The 24,837-nt window shown below is 38.5% G+C and overlaps 1 protein-coding gene and 1 long non-coding RNA gene across 2 annotated transcripts in view; one reads left to right on the top strand and one right to left on the bottom strand.

Moving 5' to 3' along the window:
• LOC132252152 (uncharacterized) overlaps window positions 1–14,277 on the bottom strand; it is a 53,694-nt gene extending 39,417 nt beyond the window's left edge. Inside the window, exon 1 of the long non-coding RNA XR_009463955.1 lies at window positions 14,186–14,277. This is a non-coding gene — a long non-coding RNA (uncharacterized LOC132252152). The remainder of the gene's footprint in view (window positions 1–14,185) is intronic.
• Window positions 1–24,837, top strand: part of KLHL4 (kelch like family member 4) — a 95,824-nt gene that overhangs the window by 58,568 nt on the left and 12,419 nt on the right. Inside the window, exons 2-7 of the mRNA XM_006269542.4 lie at window positions 9,787–9,960; window positions 10,415–10,551; window positions 12,030–12,226; window positions 15,143–15,355; window positions 17,594–17,780; window positions 22,780–23,004. Of these exons, the coding sequence (XP_006269604.1) occupies window positions 9,787–9,960; window positions 10,415–10,551; window positions 12,030–12,226; window positions 15,143–15,355; window positions 17,594–17,780; window positions 22,780–23,004 (1,133 nt within the window). The remainder of the gene's footprint in view (window positions 1–9,786; window positions 9,961–10,414; window positions 10,552–12,029; window positions 12,227–15,142; window positions 15,356–17,593; window positions 17,781–22,779; window positions 23,005–24,837) is intronic.

The following is a 24,837-nucleotide window of genomic DNA, read 5'->3' as shown; positions in this document are numbered from 1 at the left end:
TCATCAGTAAAATCTTTCTAAAAATCAAAATCTGAGTTCTCTGTATTTTGGTGTTTTTGATATGGTAAGAAAAAAAAATATATATCATTCTTCATTCTATTGTTCCATCTACTCAACAGATTTTAGTTACCACTTCAAAATGAGCTAACTCTTAATGCAAACCTGCTAGTATAGCATTAATACCAACTACCAAAAAGACGTGTTACAAAGCAGGATAGTTTCTAGAACTCTCTAGAAACATTTTACTTAAAAAGATGAAGAATGTAATGCTACCTACCTGGTTGCAGTTAAGGATGTGTCTGAATTTCCATTATATGCATTGTTTATGTTATGACAGTAAGGGTACAGGCTAGTTATTTAACTAGATATATACAGCTTTATTTCATAGCAAATACTTTTCTTTATAATTTATTTAGGGGAAAAAAAAATCTCAGGAATGAACAACATATATCTGACAGATTCTGAAAACCTTTGTGATACCTTGCGGCTTGAAAGTTATAGCTTCAAAACACAAATGTATGACCCCTATGGCTGTTTTATTGTCTTGAAGGATATCTTCTGTGAAACTGCTATAAGAATTAATCTTTTTTTACTTTTACTGTACTGGATGAGTTTTACATGCATCCTACATAGAAATTTAGATATTATAGTAATAAGCATAACATAAGAACCAACATAAGATAGGATTTCTTAGTAGCATATAGAACATTTGAATCAGTGTTTCAAGAACCAATCTTACATGCTTTATATTTATTTAAAGGAGAAGGGAAAAAATGAAAGAATTTAAAATGGCAGTCAGATTGGTGAAAATAGTTGTTGAAAAATTTTGTATTAAAAGCTCTGGAATGGACGTAGAAAAATTCCAAAACATATGAGAATAAAGGAAGAGACAAAACAAAAAACTTTACAATGAATCTCACAAAGGATTATTTTGTATGATTAATATAAAAATAGATTTTTCTTTATTTTAAATTGTAAGTTGGAAAGAAAGTATTTCTAAAGTAATACTATTCAAAGCATTTTTTATATTTTAAAATATTGTTTTTATTTACATATGAAATTTGATGTAAATGGTGGGAAATAAAAAACAGAAGAATCAAGGGAATTCTACCTTGAAATTTAATAAGTACTGCTAATAGAGCAATGGTGACACTTGGGGGATGTATGGGGGTGCACATGCACCCCCTGAGAGTGCCAGTGCACCCCTGTCAGGCTGCACTCCCTACTCAGGCGATGGATGGGGGGGAGGGGGGAGGGCAAACAGCAGCACTGGTGCTCTCCTTGTGAGTGCCAGCCAGGGAGCAAGAGTCCTGGATGTAGGCTGTGGCTGCTTCTGGAAGTGCCACAGCCACTTCCAGGAGTGCCACAGCCGCTTTTGGGAGCAGTGCAGCTGCTCATTGGTTGATAAGTTTTGCTGTGGGTTGCTGCCCCCCTGGTTGCCGACGGTTGCTGGGGGGCATACACCACCCTGACTAAATTGGCACCAGTCACTCATGAGTTAGAGTCTACTTCAATTTATAATCCCTCAGAGTACCTCCCGAGATGAGTGTAACAAAGTTGCCTGCAGTCACATTTTACTTCTGGCCATTTTTATAGAAGTAAATACCATATTTTCTTATGTATGTATATCACCAGAATAATACATACCTTGTTGCTGAAAGGCAGAATGAAACAAAAAAAAAAAAAAAAAAAGTATCTTACTACAAAGGAAGGAATTGATTAGCAGCAGCCAGGGAGTCAAGCCTGTTTTCTTTTCTGCTCACTCTATATAATTGCAGATTTTACATTTGGATTCACCTGGTAAGTAGCAGAACCTGCTCTTACCACATTCCTCAAATATAATGTGCACTCGACTGTCCAGTAGCTGTTTTTCAGAGAAATAGTGTGTACTTTATGCAAGAATATAAGGTAAACCTAGGAAGACATCATCTTTTCATACCATGTTTCTTGTAAAATCATAGTATCAATCATTAATAAATTATTTTACCCATTGTAAAAATCTTTTATTTGAAAACCCAGCTATGTTTCAAAACAAACAAACAAATCTCACTTAGAAATAGAGCAATTTGATGCTTCTTAGGATCTAGTCAGTCTTTTGAATCTACAGATACATTAGTAGGATTATCATAGGTAGAAACTGAGGTTCTCAACAAGTTTATAATTTTCCTTTTTTGGAGAAGTAGGGTGCCTTTAACTTCCACCCCATTAAAGGCACCTATACACGTACCAGACATTTGTAGCAATGCATGCTAATTAGCATGCACTGCAGCAGACTTGATCAATCCCCACACTTCAAAATGGTGGTGCGGGCACCTTAACTAAAGCTCATTGAATGACCTTTAGTTAAAGCAGCTCCACCACCATTTTGAAGTGCAGGATGTTGAATATATATGTGATGCTACAGGTTCTTTATATTGGCTCTCAAAGCTGCTCTAAGTAAAGCACCCCCCCCCCCCATCCCAGACCACACACAAAACCCCCTTAAGAGGACAGTTTACTACCCTAGATATCATTAAAGGACTGATAGATAAATTCTTAAAATCATCATCTCAGGGTAGTTGACCCTCTAAAGAAGTGCAGCCTGGATATATAAATTATTTTATTTTCTAATATATGAAGACAAATACTAGTATTTTGGATAAAAATAATGAACATTATATATTTCATACAAAAAAAAGTTATTGTGGATAAAAATTATGAGGAAAAAATGTTGCTGTTAATCAATTTTTCTGTCTCTAATAAAGCTATGTTTTATAAAATCAGAAAGATTTTTTTGTTACTCAGATACTGAATTCATCACTTTATTAATTGTAATCTAATAAACAATATTCAGGGTTTTGTTTTGAGTCCTTTACATTTTACACATGCCATTGTTTTATCCGATAATTAGCTCAAGCTGTGTCTGCTTATTTCTTAGATATTTTGTGCCCTAAAGCTCATCTAAATCTCTCCAAACTATGCAGTTGGTTCAATAAAAGATATCACCCGCAAAAATCCTTGCCTCTTGGACATTTTCTGAATATTATTCACCTGAAATGAAAGGATGGATGAATAGATACCACCCAATACCCCTATGTGCAATATTACAGATCATTCAATTTTGTCATTACCCTTCCTTGATTCTGATCACTTACTGAGAAAATATTCATATGAACTTTGGGCATTTAAGGGCCAATAACTCATGATATATTTTTCTGACTATCTTCTTTAGGGTCTTCATTCTATTGAAGAATTTGGATAATGTATTTCTTGTGTATTAATTTTCTAAAGTAACAGTTTTATTCTGTACCCAATTTCTACCCTTTAATAAACATATTTCTATTTCATGCTAGGATGTGATTGATTCTCAGCTAAATGGTAAAGAATCTGAACAGAGATTTCCAAAGACAAGTAGGATATATAGTCATTAGGTTTTATGACCATTTGCCACTGGCCCAACTATGCAATTCTGGCAACAGCATGGGTAGATTTATATTGCACATTACTATGAAAAAGGAAGATTAATTACTGTCTTTAATATTCTCATTCAAATTTTCAATATAGTGCAATGTGCTAGTTTCCTAAACATTTAGTCAGCTAATTTGTCTGGAATTATATGATTTTTGTCTAATTGCTTCCTGATCTGGTTCTATTTCATGGTGTAATTTTAAGTAAAATGAAGAGCAATGAGCAGTCAGAGAAAAAAAAAAAAAACAAAAAAAAAAAACCAAGAGCAAAAACAAACAAAATTAAAGCAGAAAATAAATGCATATTAAACTAACATTCATACTTGATTTCAAAAGTCAAATCCTTATGCTAAGCTTTAGATACAAACTACATGAAAATATCATTACAAAAACCCCTGATCACCACAGTTTGGTATTTTTGATAGATCATCAGCCCATACAACATCACATTTCTACAAGGTCCTAATACTGTAATACTTACAATCTATTTTGGACACAATCTGTCATTTTGGTCAAGCAGGAAAACAATATCTTGGTGGTGTCATTTTAGCTGTATTTAAGTTCAGAAACTCTATAGAGATTATAACTAATACTACTCTAAAATAATTGTAAGATGGAAATATAAGAGTATTTTGAGAAAAAAAAAAAAAAAAACAACAACCTTGTAACACTTTCTTAGTTTCATATTTTAACTACAAGTTTTACCATATTCAAAGATTTCCCTTGAAAATACAAGAAAAACAAAAAATGATTAGGAGGCTAACTGGAGGGACTTATTTATGAAGAGAGATTGAAAGAATGGAATATATAACAGTTTGGTGCAAAGATAACTAAAGGGACTTGGTAGTCTTCAGGTACAAGTATTTTAATAATACTTGAAAACCAAGCAGTGAAAGGAATTCTAAAACATGGTATGAAAGAGTGTACTTAAAAGTAATGCAATTAAATGAATAAGACGCTTTAAAGGAAAATTCCCCTTCTGTAGGTTCTGTTTTACTGTGGAATATTTATACTAGAAGACTAGACAAGCAACTACTAACACATTTTTCTCTTTTTAATTCTGAGTCATGCAACATAAGAAGTCATGCTCTACTGATTAATCTCCTATCCCTTCCAATACTGCTAACACATTCCATTCCAGAACCTAACTGTGGGCATTTACTACAGGCCACCAAACCAAGGAGAGGAGCTTGATCTTCAGTTCTCTCAAAAAACTGAGACAGGCCGCGCATGCAAGGGACTTGGTTGTCATGGGCGACTTCAAATCACCCCGACAGATTGGGAGGAACAGTCAGCTAGGTTGGATTGGTCATGTAGCTTCTTAACTGTAATCGAGGAGCTCTTTCTAACCCAGGAAGTGCAAGGGCCAACCAGAAGTACAGCTCTCCTAGACTTGGTTTAGGAGAAAGGAGATGAACTGGTGTGTGACTTGAACATTGAGGGTAGCCTGGGTGACAGCAACCATGAGCAAATTAGGTTCACCGTCTGCCTCAAGGTTGACAAATCGACTGGCAGGATTGAAGTTCTGGACTTCAAAAATGCTGACTTCAACAGACTGAGGGAATTAGTAGTGGGGGGCAATGCAGGAACAGGGACAGAAGGCGAATGGGGTGCATGAAGAATGGTCGTTCCTCAAAGACACGATCCTCAAAACACAAAAGAAAACCACTCCCAGCAAGAGCAAAAGGTAGCAGAAGTTCTGGCCAGTCCTCTTGGCTCAACAGGGACATTGCGGTCCTTTTGAAAAAGAAAGAGGTGTACACAGAATGGGAGCTAGAGACAGTCCTCAAGGAGGACTATACAACAGTGGTCTGCACTTGTAGGAAGTGATCAGGAAAGCTAAGGCGGTGACTGAGTTTAAGTTAGCCAAGGGAGTCAAAGACAGTAAGAAGTCCTTCTTTAGGTACGTAGGGAGCAGAAGAAAAATGAATGGAAGCATGGGGCCGTTGCTTAACACTTTGGGACAGTTGGTAGCGGACACTCAGGAAAAACAACAAAACAAAACAAAAAAACCCGCAAAAAACTGAGCTCCCGAATGCCCACTTCGCTTCAGTATTTCACCAGACCAAGGGGAAAGACATGCGAGATAAGGATCACAGGGGGCATGGTGGGAATGATAGCCTTCCCACTGTGGATGCTGAATTGGTGCAAAACCAACTAGAAAAGCTAGACATTTATAAGTCAGCAGGACCAGATGGACTTCACCCAAGAGTGCTGATGGAGCTGGCTGAGGTCATTGCAGAACCCCTGGAAAAACTCTTTCAGAAATTGTGGCACACAGGGAGATCCCCGAGGATTGGAAGAGGGTCAACGTCTTCAAGAAGGGAAAGAGGGAGGACCCGGGCAACTATAAGTCAGTCAGCCTAACATCCATCTCAGGGAAAATCCTGAAAAACAAAACAACAACAAAAACCAAACACATTAAAGAATCTATGTGAGATATGCTCATTGAGGGTAAGATTCTGAACAACAGCCAGCATGGCGTTGTTGTGGGTAGTTCGTCTCTTACTGATCTCATCTACTTCTATGAACAGGTGTCTTGCCACCTGGACATGGGAGAAAAGGTTGACATTATATACCTTGTCTTCCAAATGGCTTTTGATCTAGTACCCCATAATATCCTTGTGGAAAAACTGGAAGATTGGGGGCTTAACTGCTCAACAGTTCAGTGGGTGGAAAACTGGATTCATGGTACAATCCAGAGAGCTCTCTGGATTGGATCTGTTTCGTCCTGGTGAGAAGTGGTCAGTGGTATCTCTCAGGGTTCTGTGCTCGATAAAGATGTTGAAAAGCACTGGTCCAATGATTTGGATGTGGGGGTGGAAAGGTCACTGGCTAAGTTTGTGCATGACACCAAGTTATGGGGTAGCATGGTCATGCCAGAAGATAGATTGCAGATACAGGCAGACCTGGAGAGGCTGGTGAGTTGGGCGGACTGGAACCAGATGAAGTTCAACACTCAGAAGTTGAAGGTGCTCCATTTGGGGGCAAACAATTCCCATAATACCTACAAGCTCAATGGCAACAACTTGACCTGTGCCATGACCAAAAGGGAACTAGGGGTAGCAATCGACCATTGCATGAGCATGAGTCGGCAGTGCGATGCTGTGTCCAGCAGGGCAAGCCACATTGTGGGTATGCATTATCCATTGCATCTCATGAAAAGCTAAGGAAGTGATACTCCCGCTGAACTCCACACTGGTGAGACTGCAACTTGAGTAATACATCCAGTTTTGGGTGCTGCACATCAACAAGGATGTGGAAAAACTTGAGGGTCCAGAGAAAAGCCACCCATATGATCAGGGACTTACAAGACAAGCCAGATGCGGAAAGGCTGAGGGACTTGGACCTCTTCAGCCTATAGAAGAGTAGGCTGAGGGGGGACTTGGTAGCTGCTTACCTCTACGTCAGGGGAGTACATCAAGAACTCAGTGAACAGCTGTTCACCAGGACACCCCTGGGGAAGACCAGGAGCAATGGATACAAACTCCTGAAAGGCCACTTCAGGTTCAATTCCAGGAATAACTCCTTCACAGTCAGGGTGTCCAGACTGTGGAATAAACTCCCTCCATTGGTGGTGCAGTCATCTACCCTGAAAATCTTTAAAAGGAGCCGGGACAGTCACCTCACTGGGGTCACTTGCCACCGGTTGAGTTTTCCTGCCTAGTGAAGAGGGACTGGACCCGATGATCTACAAGGTCCCTTCTAGCCCCTAAGAATATACAGTACAAACTCTTAGTGACTTTAATGCAAATGACTATGCATTTGACTACCAATATAGGATTTAACTTATTAGGTTCCATCATGAGCATGCAGTGAGAAAGTTAGAAGGGTTGTCATCAAAAAGAAAGGAGGAACATTTACATCTCAGAACCACTGCCAGTATGACAATTTATTTTTGTAGTAGCACTTAAGTTTAAAGAACATGGTTGCCCAACTTGCTCAGGTCTCTCTCTCACAGCTGTGTACAAGATAAACCAGCTGACAGCTGAAGCCAAATAATGTCAAGCCAGAAATAAGGCACACTGTTATAACATTGACAGTAGTTAGCCATTAAAGCCATTAAGTTAGCAATGGTATATTTGTCACCACTAGTAATTATTAAAAGGAGATTGGATGTTTTTGCCCCCACAAGAAGACCCAACATGCTTCTAGTTCAAACATGCAATTAACTCAGGGGAATATTGAAAAATAGGTTGTTATATCTAAGTGTAGACTAGATGATAAAAGGGTCCTTTCAACCTTGTAATCTATGATTTTTTGCCATCTCTTTAGTATACATGTTTTGTATTTTCCCCCACACCTCTTATGAAAGCCAGAAGTCTCCTCCCGAGATGTCCAACTAGATTTATAGAGGGTTGTAAGCGATGGAGACATTTCTCCTTCAATAGGCAAATATCTAGGCTGGAAGTCTGCGTATCACTTGCCTGGTAATACTCTCATGGGACCTGCCACAGGCATAAGAGCAATGTTTCATCACTTTCTCCAATGAAGAAGCAGAAACAGATCATGGGAAATGTCAAGTTTGATTAAAATTAAAAACTGTTACAAAGCATAAGAAATTTACCACCACCGGCTCAGAATAATTACAGAAAACTTTACCTATTAAATCTAAAAATCTGTGGATTAATTGAAAGCTGAGGCTGCCCATAATAATATAACAATAGTAGAAACCAGAATACCAGCAAAACCTAAGATCCTCTTAAGGACTCAACGTGGCAACAATTTTCTCCTTGTCACTTGAACTCACTTTGATCAAAGAATCAGAATCACAAAGTATAATTGTAATTTCTTTCTATCATTCCATTTCTACTCCATTCTTGAAACAAGATCACTCCCTTGAAAGAAAAAACATTAAAAGGGTAAAGGAAGGTATTCAGAGATGATTTTCTCCTCTGGCAGCAATTTGAATCTACCATTTTTGTCATTTTTTTCTCATGCATGAAATGCAAGGGATTTGAATCACTATTTATCTGATGCTTCCTTTCTGAGTTCAGTCTTTTATTTTTATCTTTACAATACAGCACATTTGGATTGATTGATTGAATGGATAGGCATTCAATCAAATATATAACATAAGGTTCAGTCAAACACAGAGCTGTATAGTGATTGGAACTGGGGATAATTCATTTTCTGATGGATTTGAAATTGGAAAGAGTGGAAATGGTTGAACTTCATTCTTAATCAACTACGGCAGCTATGGCAAATTGGTCAGTGAATGAATTATGCTAGATGTCAGTCACGGTTGGGTATTTACCCCTCTTCAACTAGTCCTTAAGTAGTCAAATTAATCATGGGTGCAACTCCACTGTATTTAAAAGGTGTTACAGCAAGGATTGATTTTCCTCCATACATTCAATGAAAAGGCAAGTATTTGTGAAAAGACTGTTCCACAAACTTGAATCAATTTGTGCGCACTATAAATGTACTGCATACATACAGTATATAAGTTGTGAGCACATGCATACAATATAGAGTGAAGCAAGAATCCTCTGAATGGTAATAAGGGGTCAAGAATAAATACACTTTCTTGTCAGATTCTGGGTCCACAGAAGCCAGGGGAACTAGCCACTAAATTTAGTGCAGAATTAGGTGCTAGATATACTGTTTTACATTGTATTTTTAGAAGAATCAATGATTTCTTATGCTGATGGCTTTTATTGGACCAACTGTATTGCTGGGATAGAGTTAGACAAGTTTTTGAATGCTAGACATTCTCATCAGGTCTGACAAGAACACAGAATAATGCTGCATTTGGTTTGTTCTGGTTAGACCTGATGAAGAATGCCTTGTATTCAAAAGCTTGAATAACTCTATCCCAGCCTTACAGTTGGTCCAATAAAAGATATCACCCTAAGAAATCTTGCTTCACACAATTTCTGGAACATCACAGCTACAACATTACTCTTACATTGTATTTTTAATTAATAGATCTCAAAAAGTTGTTATAAGAGGTCCCTGTTTTACGAATGTAAAAACTGAAGGATGGGGAGGTGAATGACATTCCTATTCCCACTGTCAGCTAGCCATTACAGAGCAAAAATTAGAACCCAGGTCCCCTGAATCCCAATACAGTGCTCAACCCATCAACCATCATGGCTTTTGTTTCCTTATCTTAGAAAACTACATTAAAGTAAGGAGTAAAACAATCTTCAGTCTTTCAGTATAACCAGCAAAAAGAAATGGGAAATGACCCTTTAAGTCTAGTATTATTGGATCAATATTCTTTAAGAATTTCTGTTATACTGCAATTTCTGTAACTCAGTTAAAGGTCAAGTGAAAAGTGGATTCTGTCCTATTATGCTCCAGCAACTCTCTCTTTCTCTCTCTCTCTCTACAGAATTTCAATAACAAACTGTTCACCAACTGTAATGAACACCGGTGGCTCAGATGAATACTTCCAATCTACAAACCATGCAGAACAGACATTCCGCAAAATGGAGAACTATCTCCAGCAAAAACAGCTGTGCGATGTTCTTCTCATTGTTGGAGAACACAAGATTCCAGCTCACAGGTAGAATTCCTCTTGCTTTTTAGAGGCTTTAAAACCTGATGTTTCCAAAAGCTAAGATAATATATGCTCCTATGTTGCCTCTGATTAGTTATGAATGAAGAGTTATAATAATTAGCGCATCAACCAAGGTAACTAATGTGATCACAGCTTCTTAGTCACTATTGTAAATAGAAAGAAAGTCAAAGATGAACCAGTAAAATCCATTTATTTTCTCCCTTCCTACAGTCAAGCTTTAAAGAGACCAGTGAAGCAAAACAGCACAACCAAGCACTCTGAAAGAAAATTGGATTACTTAATTACCCTTTGAGCTTCATTCCCTACCAATGAAATATTCTAGTCTTACAAAATGCATTCCTATTGCACACTCATATGTATCATATAATGGACTGAATTTCATGCTTTCTATTTAGATTATCAACTAATTTACATTTTCCTAAAATGCTTTCATTTCAAGGTTGGTTCTTAGTGCTGTATCTGATTATTTTGCGGCAATGTTTACTAATGATGTGAGAGAAGCAAAACAAGAAGAAATCAAAATGGAAGGGGTAGACCCAGATGCACTAAAGTCTCTGGTGCACTATGCTTATACAGGTAATTCCCATATATATATATTTTTTTTTTTCTGTAAAGAGGTAAAAATTGTCATATGTGCAAATAATTTTTCACATCACACATTTTATATTAAGGTTTAGATATACAAATAGTTCATGGGAAAATGTATTCATGAAACACACTATCAACTAGAGATGATAAATTAAGAAAATGAACTAACTCTTATTCTGAGGAAAAATAAAAATACATATATGATCAATATGGCAGGACAGTGACTGCATGTTTTCCTGCTATTCTATTATTCTCTTTCACTATTCTCCATACCCATCTACCTCCACATTTTCTTCTAGTATAAACCTTAGAGACCATAGTCAACAGCTAAAAAAGACCAGACTAGAGAACTGTGACATTATTCTTTCCCTGATGCTCTGAAACGTTCATGGGAAAATGCTGTAAAAGGGAAATCTGTTACTCTAGTGTATAATCCAATTTAAAAAAATCCACATAATTCCAGGATATACAAACTCTGGAAGGCTGTAGATACCGGCTCTTTGGCAAACCGTACTAGCCAGATAAAAGCTCACTCTACCACAGAAGCCAAAAAACAAACAAACCCACAAACTGTCCAAGCTTTTAAATGTGCATGTAATGTGTCTCTTTCCTCATGACTGTGCCTTGGATAGAAAATTACTCTCCCAGAATATAACAGTTTATTTACATCTAGAATAATGCCCTTGTATGCACTCTGGTATGGAGATGTGCTGTCTCCCACTCAGCCAAATGTTATCTGCAGTTTTAGGTGAGCTTTTCTGTTTTATTACATAATCCCCATTACTATAATCTGCCACTCCATTCTCTATTCTCTCCCTCTCAAACACTTGCTAACTGGTTTGTTTCGAATGAGATGCCTTTTTTCAAACATTAGCTTCAGAATGGGAACTGATGAAGAACTGTGGTTCCTACCCAGGTGCTAGACTGCTAGTGCTTTAAAAGGTAAAAGCAAGTAAAAGTAGATGTTAGAAGGGTTCTTGTGTTAGCAGATCACTTAACATGTTGATGTTTGCATAGAAATACTAACAAAATAAGACAGGTCCCAGTTTCCAAGGAACCTTAATTCTACTAATTTTTGAATGTGGCTTTGCAACCTCAATAATGATGTTTATCAAGGTTGTGTGTGTGTTGCGCACAAGTCTAAAAAAAAAAAAAATCTGTGTATTTATTTTAAAAAGATCTATGATCATTACCTCTCTGTTCCTTATTTCACTTTTCAAAGCCGAATTAGGCCTAATATAAAATTAGGCCCAGTATAAATATTCAAACTCATTATCTGTGCAGTATATACACATGCATGCATGCATCCATAGCTGGTCAAATGTTTATGAATTTTAGCACCTATTATTCTTGTGAGCTTTCAGATGAGGAAAGTTATTGAGAGAAAGTGCAAAAAGAGACATTTATGTGAGGAAATAACTGGCAAATGAATTAAACTCATTAATTCCTTTATGTCAACCATACAGGTATATTAGAGTTAAAGGAAGACACTATAGAAAGCTTGCTAGCTGCAGCTTGTCTTCTACAACTGTCACAAGTCATTGAGGTGTGTTGCAACTTTCTTATGAAGCAACTCCATCCTTCAAACTGCTTAGGGATTCGTTCATTTGGAGATGCTCAGGGTTGCACAGAACTCCTGAAGGTGGCACATACTTATACTATGGTAAGATAAAGAATTCAAAGTGCTTGAAACAATAATGTTAAGAAGGCATGCAAATATTTTACTGGCTCTTGCAAAATAAATGGGTGACAGACAGAAGGTGAAGCTTCAGATCAGCAGAACTCTCTATTTTGTTTAGCAACAATTTAAACTTCTTTTACAATGCAAAGATGGAATATGGTATTTAAAATAAAGGCAGGAGTGAAACCGCATATTACTTGTATTATCATTACTTGCACAGTAGTCCAAAATCTGCTATACTCCCAGCCAGTCCAAGAGACTGGAACCTTCTTCCCCAGTTATTTCTTTTGATAGTATTATCAACTTCACCTCTTTAAAAGCATGGAGTAGGGCAAACAGCTGGGAGGGAAGGTGGCAGGCAGAGGTTGGGCAAGTGGTCATGGGTGCAGGCAGCTCGGGGTGGGGAGGAAGAGGGGTGACAAATGGCAGGAGAGACAGGTGGCAGGGAGACAGGAACAGATACTGGGGGCATGGTGTGGTTGTCTGGCTGCTTTCTCTTCCACCACTTTCCCTGTTGTAGTGGTGGGCACAAATTTAAGAGGGCCCCCTAATAATTCATTTATATACACATGGAAAACTATAAATTTCTTATAATTTGAGGCAAGGTTCTTTGGGTGAATCTGATATCATTTATTAGAACAACTTAAATAGTTGGAAAAAATAATTAAACAAGCTTTTGGGTTCAAAAACCCTTCATCAGGCTAAGGAAATTGCAGCAGTTGGTGTGTGTCCTTCCTGGATGGAATGAAAAGTAAAGAAGCCAGCAGCTGGTCTGGTATGTATACAAACTGGCAATCAGTGAAGATGTATATTGAGGAGTCAATGGGTGAGAGATAGGCTGGGGGGTTGGGGGAGAGAAAGGGGATGAATAGTAGAGCGGTACCTGGGGAGTCAGAGGTCAGGCAGATTATAATGTGTCATAAATTCAATGTCTATATTTAGTCCATGATTTTTAGTATCCAGGAGGTTGATGAAGTGAAGTTCATAGGTTTGTCTCTGGGAAGTGTTGTGTAAATTTCCTTTGAGGATTAGAACTGAGAGATTGGGGAGATCACTTCATTAACCCCTTTCATCAAACTCCTGGATACTAAAAATCATGGACTAAATATAGACATTGTATTTACGACACATTATAATCTGCCTGACCTCTGACTCCCCAGGTACCTCTCTACTATTCATCCCCGTTCTCTCTCTCTCCCCCCCCCCGCCATTGAATCCTCAATCTACATTTTTGCTGACTGCCTATCTTGTATAACTTTAAATTTATCAGTCTATAAAATGGGTATAACTTGGTGTAACAGGTATCCGCTCTGGGTCAACCTAAACATGGCCCGCACACCTGTTCCTGAGGCAACCACCCGCCTACTCACCTGCCATGCCTTGTTGTTAATTGATTAATTGGAGTTAATTAGCAGGAGGCTGCCCTTGTACTGCCCCACTGCCAGGGGGCACTATCTGCAGCTCCATTTCCTCCCCTACACCACAGTCCATACCTTGCCGACGGAATAGACGTTATGTCCCAGCCTGGTTGCAATCTGGCCCCTTTTTGTCCTCTGGGACTCCTCAGTCACGCCGCCCCCCTCTCCGGGGCTCCTCAGTAACTGCCCCCCCTCTCTGGGGCTTCCGCCCCCTCTCAGGGTGCTACTCAATACTGCCACCCTCTCTCAGGGCGCACCATGCCTGCACTGGGGCTTCTCAGCAACGCCCCCTCTCTGGGGCTTCTCAGCTGCCCCTCTCTCTGGGGCTGGGGTCTGTGCATCCCAAGTGCTGCGCCCTTACTGGCACTGGGGTCCTCACTCTGTTGTGGGTCCCCTATGAGGCCTCCTCCAACCCCTGATAGCCTCACCCAAACCACCGGTGTAGCAAATAGCAACACAAGCACAAGCCCCTAAGCTATAACACAAACAAAAGCCACCCGGCTATAATCACGCTCAAGCCTACCAGGGTTCTTCATCCCACAGCAGTGTCAAGCACCACTTCTTCAGCAGGCATCTCCTCTCTTCCATGGCAGAGAGCTCCTTCCTCAATGGCTGCTGGCAGGAAACTGCTTCTGACCCTAGCCCCTAGGGTTTATAAGGGAGCCAGGCCCTGCCCCTTCTGGTCAGCTGACCTTCTCTGGTTGCCCTGGCAACCCACAGCTGGGCTCCTTAATCCCTGCTAGGGATTCCTCCCTAGCAGTTTCCCCTCTTTGGGAGCAGGGTACCTCAGTGCTCTGTGACACTTGGACATACAGAATTTTAATTTTTTAAATGAAAAATCCTGTTATTAATATAAACTAAAATAAACTTTAAAACATACTATCAAGTAGGTTAAAAATAGAGAGTTCTCATGGAAGTGAAAAATTACTATCCCTGTCATAACACCAAGCACTTTTTAGGAAGATTCTTTAAACTGTAACCTTCAACACCACTCCAGCCCTGGGCCTAACTCACTTTTAGACTAGTTATGTACCCCCCCGCCATCCAATTACAGTATTTAGTGTTTTTATCCATTGTTTGGGACAAAGTAAATATCACCACCTATAATTCTGTTTCTTTCAGGATATCAGCACCCAGAAAGTCTTATTTCTGGGCCTCAGTTTCCTATCATCAGGCTTTTCATATTCTCTAAAAGATTTTTGACAAAGGCAGTTTGTCTTGAGCCCCTCGTTGGCTTTCCTCTCCTACTGCTTCCCTCTAAAAGTTGTTTTGAGTCAATTCCTATACATATTACACCTAAAGATCACTAGGTTGCCTTATCTGTTCAGTTCTAATTAAGGAGTCACATTGACTTAGTTATCATGAAAAATAATTTACTCAGACTCCATAAGAGAAGAGGAATATAATCTATATAAATATAGCTCAAGTTCTGAACCAATGTATTAAAACCATGAGTTCATTGAAATATTTTTCTTTCTAGGAACACTTCACAGAAGTAATAAAGAATCAGGAATTTCTTTTACTTCCTGGAAATGAAATTGCAAAGCTTTTATCTAGCGATGACATCAATGTTCCAGATGAAGAAGCTATATTCCAGGCTTTGATGATGTGGGTGAGACATGATTTGCAGAAGAGGCAACGAGACCTAGGAATGCTCCTTTCTTACATTAGACTGCCACTGCTTCCACCACAGGTACTTGGAAGTACATGATTAAAGGGTAATACATCTAAATCACTACGGCCTTAGAAACATGTTTAATTCACAATATTCAAGGTTTAAATATATATTTTTCTGAACTGGAGATTTAGTTCTGAACTAGCGAATTGCTGAGTAACGAATATTTATTTTAGAAAGACTATTAAAGACAAATAAATATAAAAAGGAAGCATAATACCAAGGTTGTTATTTTAGCTACAAAATTGCCCATTAAAAAAATTCGAACTGTAGCTAACTTAAATTCAGGGAGAACTATTCTACTTCATAGTATTTTTCTCATCTAGTAACTTGAGAACTCTGCAAACAGTGTTTTATTGAACTTCAGGGCAACTTAGAAACAGGAATACTAAAAACAAGCTCAACTGTTATTGCCCTTAAATTTCATGAGTATACCAGACAATGGGGAAAATCGTTTTATCCACCTTGTTACTGACAAAATTGTGTACATCATTGGGCACATCTACACATGCCATTAAGGCAACATGATAAAATATGACAGTTTGTGCCAGAGTCATCTGCTCCCAGGTTCGGTCTCTACAGATGTGCCTGAGACCTCAGTAGTATGAGTCAAGGCAGAGCAGCCCTGGACTCTGGTAGTGGTGTCGGCTGTAGAAGAGCTGGCTGGGGCAAGAGGCTGCTAAAGTGCAGGGCTAGGTGGCAGGAAGCCCCCACAATTTAGCACTCTTGTCCCTCAGCCAGTCCTGTCATCTTCTACGTGTGTGTTTTGGTGGAGTTAAGTACTGTACCGTAAGATAGTACTGTACCTGTGCTATTTTACGGTGGAGTTAATTTACTGTGCCCTAATGCTGTTGGCATTTGTAGATGGTGACCCTTTACTGCAAAGCTAAATTAGTCAACTGTGCAATAAAGCACATGTGGGGCGTGTCCAGATGAGTGTGGTCATGTGATACGTGGTGCTGCAAACACATTTGCAGTGCCACATACCACACAGTCCAGTGTTCTCTGCACTGCAAGGGCATCTGCCCAAGCATTCACTGCACCAAGTTTTGTTTCCATGTTTTTTTTTGACCACTGGCTATCTAGGGGTCAAAAAAAAACTGTGGGGAAAAAAACGTAGCAACGCACGCTCGGCTGGTGTGCACTCCTAAAAAGCGGAGCCTGACTGCCCGGAGTTGCTCTCCACTGCCAGCCAGGCTCCGCTTGGCAGAATCACCACAGCTGCAGCCCCAGGAAGTTTACAGGACCCCAGGTAAGGCTGCTGAGGCTGTGCTGGCCCCAGCCTCCCCTAGCCCATGGGAGGCAACTTGTCACGCACCAAAGCATGCGTGGCACAGGTGTTCCCTGGGGATAAGTAGTGGCAGCACAGGGTTCACTGCTGCTACTTGTACCTGGGGAACCAAATGTCCATGCATATCTGAACATGTCTGTGGAGGTGCCCCCATTGTTTAGATTGAAACAGACACATCATCAACATGACAATTAGTGATGGACATACAGTTCTGAAGTGAATTGACATTCTGTGGCAGCTTGATATTTGTACTGTGAGATTTTGTTTCTGTTGAAATATGTACATATTTGTACATGAAATATATATATGGACAAATATGTCTTGCAATGCAATATGCAATGCCTTATTAAGCTGTTACTTCACATTGTCTTACTGTTGTTTATAACTCAAATATTTTCTTCTCTCTGGTTTGCTCTAATCTTCCTAACTGGTCAGAATCATAGATTTTTTTTTTCTTTTCTTCTTATCCAATGAATTTTTAAACAGTTTGAGTGGGAACACAAATCACTCTGGTCTGGACTATTTGGAATGTATGTGGTGACAAAAAAAGGGCAAGGTTTTATTGTTCCACATTAACCACTACTCTTGCATATATTTGATTTGAAACTTATATAAACAAACTGGGTATTAGTATAATGCATAGACATTTTTGCATTAATATAAAAGCATGTGTTAAAAACATGCTACTATTTGTGTTCAAGTCTCTCTACTGATTTCAATAAGAGTAAGACTGACCCCACAATTTTAACTTGATCATGATGCATAAATAAAAATATAATCTTAAAATTTTTTTTTCTTATATTTACAATATTTTATGTCAGGTAATATATTTGGACTAAGACAACATTAAAAAGAGAGATGGGCCCCAATTGAGGGTTAGGATTTGTAATTTTGTTTTAGTTAACAAGTTGCATCTCTCCTTTTAAAACTTGGGTGCATATAGATCAATACTTGTCTTTGCTCAGTTACTAGCAGATCTAGAAAACAGTCCCATGTTTGTGGATGACCTTGAGTGTCAAAAACTTCTAATGGAAGCTATGAAGTATCATCTGCTACCAGAAAGGAGATCCATGATGCAGAGTCCCCGAACTAAACCAAGGAAGTCTACAGTGGGTTCACTTTATGCTGTGGGAGGCATGGATGCTACTAAAGGCAAGTATGGAGGTTTGTTTGGCTACCTTATGAGCATGACAGTGCATGGAGATTATATAATATTAGGAATTTATGTAACTATTTTAAACTTTTTATTAAAGACAGTGAAAGATAAGGATGGTAAGAATTAAAAAAATCCATTTGTCACATTCTGCCTTCTAATAGGAAGACCTAAAGCAGTAGCTATAAGGAGGGGTGAGTGAGCAGGACATAAACCCTAGGCACTGCCTAAAAGAAGGGAGCTAAAGGAGTGTCTCATTCTCCAATCCCCCTCCTGCAGCCCATACCTTCCTACAATATCTACCAACTATAGGGAGAGCAGTGCAGCCACTGCTGTGTAGGAGTGCAAGTAAGTGAGAAGCATTCTGTGAAATGTAGTTTATGGTGCTGGGAGAGATGTCACCTGCTTTTTTTCTGCCCAAAATTGGTGTTCTTTTGGCTGCTCAACATGCATGTCAGCATCAGAAAAAAAAGAAAATGACATCTTCCTCAACAGCAACCCCGCTCGTCACTGCTTCAATACCATGTGCTGCTGCTGTTGCTTTGCTGACCCCTCTGTCAGAGTGGAAGCTACAGCAGCTGCTGCATGTGGAGGTGGGTTGGGGAAGAGAAGGTAGAGAATAGGGGAATGGCCTGGGTACAGTACTGGCCAATAATGCCTATGACCATACCTCAGTAGGGAATTTACTTCTCAAAGTCTGGGCTTTAGATTCAGTTCACTGAGTATGCAAACATTTCGAGTTTTTGAATTTGGCTGCAAAAGTCACAAGAAAATTATGGTATTTTCTGTTTGGAAAAAGACTGGAAGATTTGAGACTTCAGTTCCAGCCAAAAGGTTGAAATATGGAAAGGAAAAAGTATAACTCAACAATGATAAATTTCTGCAACTGTTTGTTATAGGTTTTGTTCCCCCCCAAAATGTACATTTTCTAAATATAAACAAACTTTAATTACTGATTAATAATAAACTATTATTAAATCTCCAATTAGATTCACTCTGTTTTTTCTGATCTTGTAACAAAATTTCAGTTTTCAAGACTGAAAGAAAATAAAATTTATAGTTGGAGACTGACTGTTACAGCTGTATTCCATGGTTAATTATTTTGATTGTTATAGCTGAAGTAGTTTTCAATCACAATGCTAGACATATGAGCAAGAAACTCAGTTTGCAGGTTGTCCTTTTTGGATTACCATATATTGTATGTTGAAATGTCATTTCATAGCGTTATGAAAGGAAAAATTTTTAAACTTCCAAAAAAGTTCCAAATGCAGGTTCATGAAAACTTATATTACTTTAAAAACAGAAAAGTTAATATAGTAAGAAACATAGTAACCCAGGGGTGGACAATTATTTGGGCCAGAGGGCCAATTAAGGAGTTTGGATGAGCTGTTTCAGGCTGGGTCAGCGTCATCCCCACCCGCATCAGGTCAGCACTCCCACTCCCCACCAGCCAGCTACAGCACACCAAAACTTCTTAAGTGGCCGAGGACCCCCATGATCAGGGCGCTCAGCTGAGGGATGAGATGGAGCTGTGGGCATGTAGGAAGCAGCATCTGGGAGTTGGACAGGAGGATGGGGTCAGTGTCAGGATCATAGGGCAATGACAGTGTGGGGCTGGGGCTAAGACAGGGAAGGGGGAAGACCCATTAAGGGGGCAGAGTACACACACTGGCAGAGGCAGCCAGAAGGAGCTGCCACTGCTGGGGCTACTGGAAAGCAGAGTCTGTCCACCATGCCACCCCAGCCCTGCAGTACCAGCCACACGTGCCACGGCTCAGGGTGTCCGCTACACTCGGCTGGTTGGGGTGAGGGACCTGCCATGGACAGGATAAAATCCCTTTGCAGGACAGATCCAGCCTGCAAGGTGCATTTTGCCCACCCCTGGTTTAACTTCACACTTGCTGTATGCATGAGTCTGGAAATATGATTATTCTAAAATGTTATGGGGTTACTTCACAGAACTCTTGTTCCTGAGAAAATAAGAAACAAGATGGAATGTTATAAGTAGTTTCAAGTCTAGTAACTCATTAGATTTGACTGCAGTGTGCTGTATGAGTTGAATATTAATAGCATTTCAATATAGTTACCCATTCTATTTTTAGGTTAAAAGAGTGTTAAATAAGATAGCTCTCTACCTCACTTCCTCATTATGTATGTATGACAACCAATGTTAACAATAGTAAGCAAAATGTTTAATAAGATTGATATGTACCTCCTGAAGTGCCTGGAATAGTGGTCACCCTACTATTTCTTAAATGTGAAACACAGATGTTGACACATCACTAGCATCTAAACTAAAATGCAACTTCTATGGCTGTAGCAAGAAAATGTGTTTATCATCTGCTACCAAGAACTGGAAGTTTATTTTACAAACTGGTTTTCCATTTAAAAAAAAAAAAAGTTCCTGTTTATTTTCCAAATAGAGGCTATAAAAAGAAAGGACTTTTCAATGGATATGTGCACTTCCCGTTAATGACTTTTCACTTATTACCTTGGAAAAGAGCCATTTGTTTGAACTTTCACCTTTTGATATTTAGGAAGAACAGCATTTCCTCACCTCCAACTCTCATACTGCCATTCTTTACCACACCCAGAGCTGATGCTGAATTTGTAAATTTAAGTCAACACCCAAATAATCATTGTAAAGTGCAACAACAGCACTAGAGGCAGGAGAAGGGTAGAATTAACTACCTTCATAGCAAGGATATCCTTATGTAATAGAGAGTAAGAATATTAGGAAAACATGTTAGTTCTTCTCTCAGATGATATCTTGAAGCCAAATCATTATGTGAAATAGATCAAAGAATGAACACAACTGTTCTGGGCTGCATTACTCTAAAGAAGTAGTTCTGTTCCTTGGTTTTATACTCCAGGCATGCCTTGGAAACTGCCAGCTCTTAATTTTCACTAATTTTTTGACTCCAGAAAAATAGCAAAGCAATTCTTCTTTTGAGAAGAATTCAGAAACACTACAGCAGGTCTGATGGTTTCTAATGCTATATATTTCTATTTTAAATCTCTGGGTTTCTCTTGCAAATCACGTTTGCACACCTAACAGTGATAACTTTGCATGGGACCCCATGGGACCCTTAGAAGGATCTCAAAGCCATGGCACCCTGAATGAGAATTACTGCTCTAAAGTGTTTATGTATCTGAATCTTACTGGAGTTGAATGGATTCTGGGACCCTGACTCCCTTAGGCTCCCTTCTAACACATGCAATTGCTTTCAGCTGTTTTTTTAAGTTAGTATGCTGGATATTTATTTCAATCTCTTACTATAATAAGAGCTGGGAGCAAAAACTAGCCCATTTTGATTATGAAGAGCATAGGGAGTATTCAGAAGAAGGAACTGTAGACAAAAGAACAAAATGGATAGAACGATGAAAAAAATAATCCAAAGGATATGGTAATTGAGGACATGAGGAGGAAAAAGGAGAAAGGAATACTATTAAGAAGTAAGAAAGGGATGATGTTGCAAGTTAAAAGAGGGGGCAAGTCAAAATACAGAAAGATGAAAAGATAATTTAAAATACAGCTTTCAAATTCTTGGTCATTTTAGTTTCACAGATCCCACAGCATCTTTGAATAAGATTTTCCAAACAGGCTCTGGTAGAAAGTCCTTCTTTTTAAAATGTTTCATAAGGATTATTTTTAACAATACCCTAATTGCAAGTTTGGTGGCAATTTAGATTCACCTATAAAAATTATCAGTTTTTACAAACTCCTATTGGGGGTAGACAGAAGCCCAGTTCTAATTTTCTCCTTTGGTTGTCCTTGTGAGCCTGTGAATGAAACCTACCAATCTTGCCAAAGGTACATTAGAGCTTGTTATAGGTGTGATTAACAATTGCTCCTTGACTACTTTGGCTGTGGGCCAGTAGCTTTTCTGCTGTGCTAAATCAGCACATAAAGAAGCAGCAACAGCTGCTGGGTAACAGGAGCCATTGCTTTGAAAGGTGCCAATTCTGAGTGGCAGGGAGTCAAAGTCTTACCAGTAGTAGGAAGCCTGCAGTAATAGCATTATTAAAAACTCAGTGTAAAAAGAAAAAATAAGTGAGAATATGGCTTGCATCTTGCAAGGCCATAAGAGTATAGCAGCATAATCAGTAGCATAACCACTATGTGCTTCTTCAAAACTTAACCCCCTATAGCCTACATTTTTAAAAAGTATCAAACCCTTTTGTGAGTGGACACTCACACATTTTCCAAATGGCAGAGCTCTAGTTCCAGTTTTTGTATGCTTGTAATATTTGAAGCACAAATATTAAAACGCACCACAGTATGCTGATCTATCTATCTATCTATCTATCTATCTATCTATCTATCTATCTATCTATCTAAGGAAATCAAGAAAATATTTTATGGCAATAATTATGTCATTATAACTATGAATATAACAAGCCTGCAGAACTTCTAAAAGTTACAAAAGGTTTACAAGCAATTCTTATTTCCAAGCACTCAGTTTACACTTACAGATGGCCTATCTATGTGTCAATATTATGTCAGTGACAATATATGACAATAGTATATTAATTTGATTTAATGCAATTTATTACTTAGATATAACAGCAGCAGCCCAAGTATTGCAGGCATTGGTTATAAGAATCAGTGAGCACATCTACATGAGATACTTTGAGCGCAAAAGACTAATTCTATTCCACATTAGCACGGTAGGCAAAACCCAGGCTAATGTGCTAAGGCGCAGTAAATTTAGCCTACTGTGCATTAGAATCACAAAAAGACCATTTGTGCTAATATGCAGTAGCCCTGATTATGGCACATTAAGTTAGTACCTGTCATTACAGGCACTAAACTTAATGCTCCATAATTACAGTGCATTAATGAATGTGTAGATGTACCCACTGGCCATCATTTTCAATGTTTTTCAATTTAATAAAGTTTCTGTTCTTTTGGGATGGACAATCTACTAAAAAGTATATATTAATGCACCATGCCCTCATCTATTTAGAGTTTCAAAGTGATTTTGCTTTTAACAGGAACCACAACAATTGAGAAATATGATCTTAGGACAAACAGTTGGGAACAAATTGGTACCATGAATGGTAGACGGCTACAGTTTGGAGTGGCAGTAATTGACAACAAGCTCTACATTGTGGGAGGACGAGATGGTCTGAAAACCTCTAATACAGTTGAATGTTTCAACCCAATTACTAAAGTTTGGACTATAATGCCTCCAATGTCAACACACAGACATGGCTTAGGTAAGAGTTACGGTTTCTTTGTAATGTATACCTTGTACCATATTCAAATCAATGCAAAAGTCAATTGACATGTTTATAGTACCCAAAACTATAAGCATTGTTTATGAGGGATATTTTTGAGAGCTAACCAGTTTCCTATTGTCTTAAATGTTTTCCTCAATTGTTTCCACATCACCCAATTTGCACTAAAATTTTGCAAAAGAATATACATATTTCAAAATAAAAAATCAGTAGGAAATTCTAGAATCCCATTTGGTATTAAAGGAACCAGTTTGAAATATCTCACCTTCCTTATTCAACTCCTACATGTACCATTGACTTCAGTTAGGGCTTCAAGTGATTAGTAACTAATTATGATTAATAAAATATATATTTTTTTATGGTTTAGTAGACCTAACTGGATCTACTTTAGATAGTGCATTTAATACACCCACTGCATCGCTCCTTTTAATTTATTTAAACAAATATTCTACTACTTTATCTATTGTGCCATTCTGACAAAAATTGATACAACTCTGATATAGCTTAATATCTTTGGGACTTGATTCCCCTGTAAATCGTCATATGCATTTAATAAAGAATGTATGAAATAATCAGTAAACATCTAAATGTATACTCCCATTTTGGAACAATATGAGACAGAGACAAATTTAAGTTTGAGAGGACAGTATATGTAGGGTTTAAAACACCAGAATATATCTCTCTCTGGATTGCTTTGTAGCATGCTTCTTATGAAATGGACTGCTTGCTTGTGTTTTGTTAAAAACAGGAACATTGTAGGAAATCTGGGATGTGTTCAAGAAGAGGTGGGTTATTTTAATGCAACAAAAATAAAAAGCTACTGAGATCATATTATAAGCACTCCAGGTTTTTATGGCATGCATTACTTTTATGCCAAGTGCTCTGTATTAACACCACACCTCTGGGTTCTTTCCAAGTTTGTCAAAATTATAAAAGCAAAGAGTGGTATTAAAGACCATGAGGGTTATCATTCTCATATTAGGGGTTACATTCTTATCTCAAGGAAGTCAATGGGAGCATTATTATTATCCAATGGGGCAAAATATTAAATGTTAAAATCGTGTTGTCCAAGGACAAGAGCCATTGTTGATACAAATTAGTATAAAGTGCTGGATTGCTATTAAAAGTATAATTTTAGTCAATTTGGTAATTTAATTGAGTTACAGATGCTGTTTGATTAATAAAAAAACTAGTATAAATGAATGTTTATTTTTCTTTTATACATGCAATACCCAGTAGCATGTGTGAAAGTTAAGAACTTTTGAACTCATGGTATAAACTAATTAGGGAAAGGTGACAGGGTTAATTTAATATTTGCTCTCACCCTGGGATTATTGCCCAGGAAAACTTTACTTTAATTGTTTGTAGGCTGATAATTTTAGTGAAGTTAAGAAATCAGGTTAACTACAAGCAGGCTAGGTCTGAAATTGCAGAAGAAAAAAAAAAGAGTTTTAAAGACACTGTAAAGTTTAGAAGTCTTTTGTCCTTGATAAAAAACCAAAAAACAAATAAAAAGACAGAAAACACCAGAAGTGTTTTAAGCATAGCATGTTGGTTGTTTTGTTTTTTCAGATCCAGAAAAAGTTTGTACAATTAGCGCATAGAAATAAACTCCAGCATAGTCATGCCGGAGTTTATTTCTCCCAGGCACAGCACTTACCTACTTGTGTCCCCAGGGCCAGCAGCACACTGAGCTGGGGCAGAGCAGCCTTGGGCTGTCAGGGGGCTCGGGGTCAGCCTGCCAGCCTGGGTCTCAACTTGGCTCAATGTGCTGTGGAGGGGTTGTCTGAGGCACAAGGGTGCTACAGTGCG

This window comes from Alligator mississippiensis, chromosome 8 (genome assembly GCF_030867095.1).
Source record: "Alligator mississippiensis isolate rAllMis1 chromosome 8, rAllMis1, whole genome shotgun sequence".
Lineage (NCBI taxonomy): Eukaryota > Metazoa > Chordata > Crocodylia > Alligatoridae > Alligator > Alligator mississippiensis.
The sequence above is the reverse complement of the archived record's forward strand: the minus strand, read 5'-3'. Positions and strand labels throughout refer to the sequence as shown.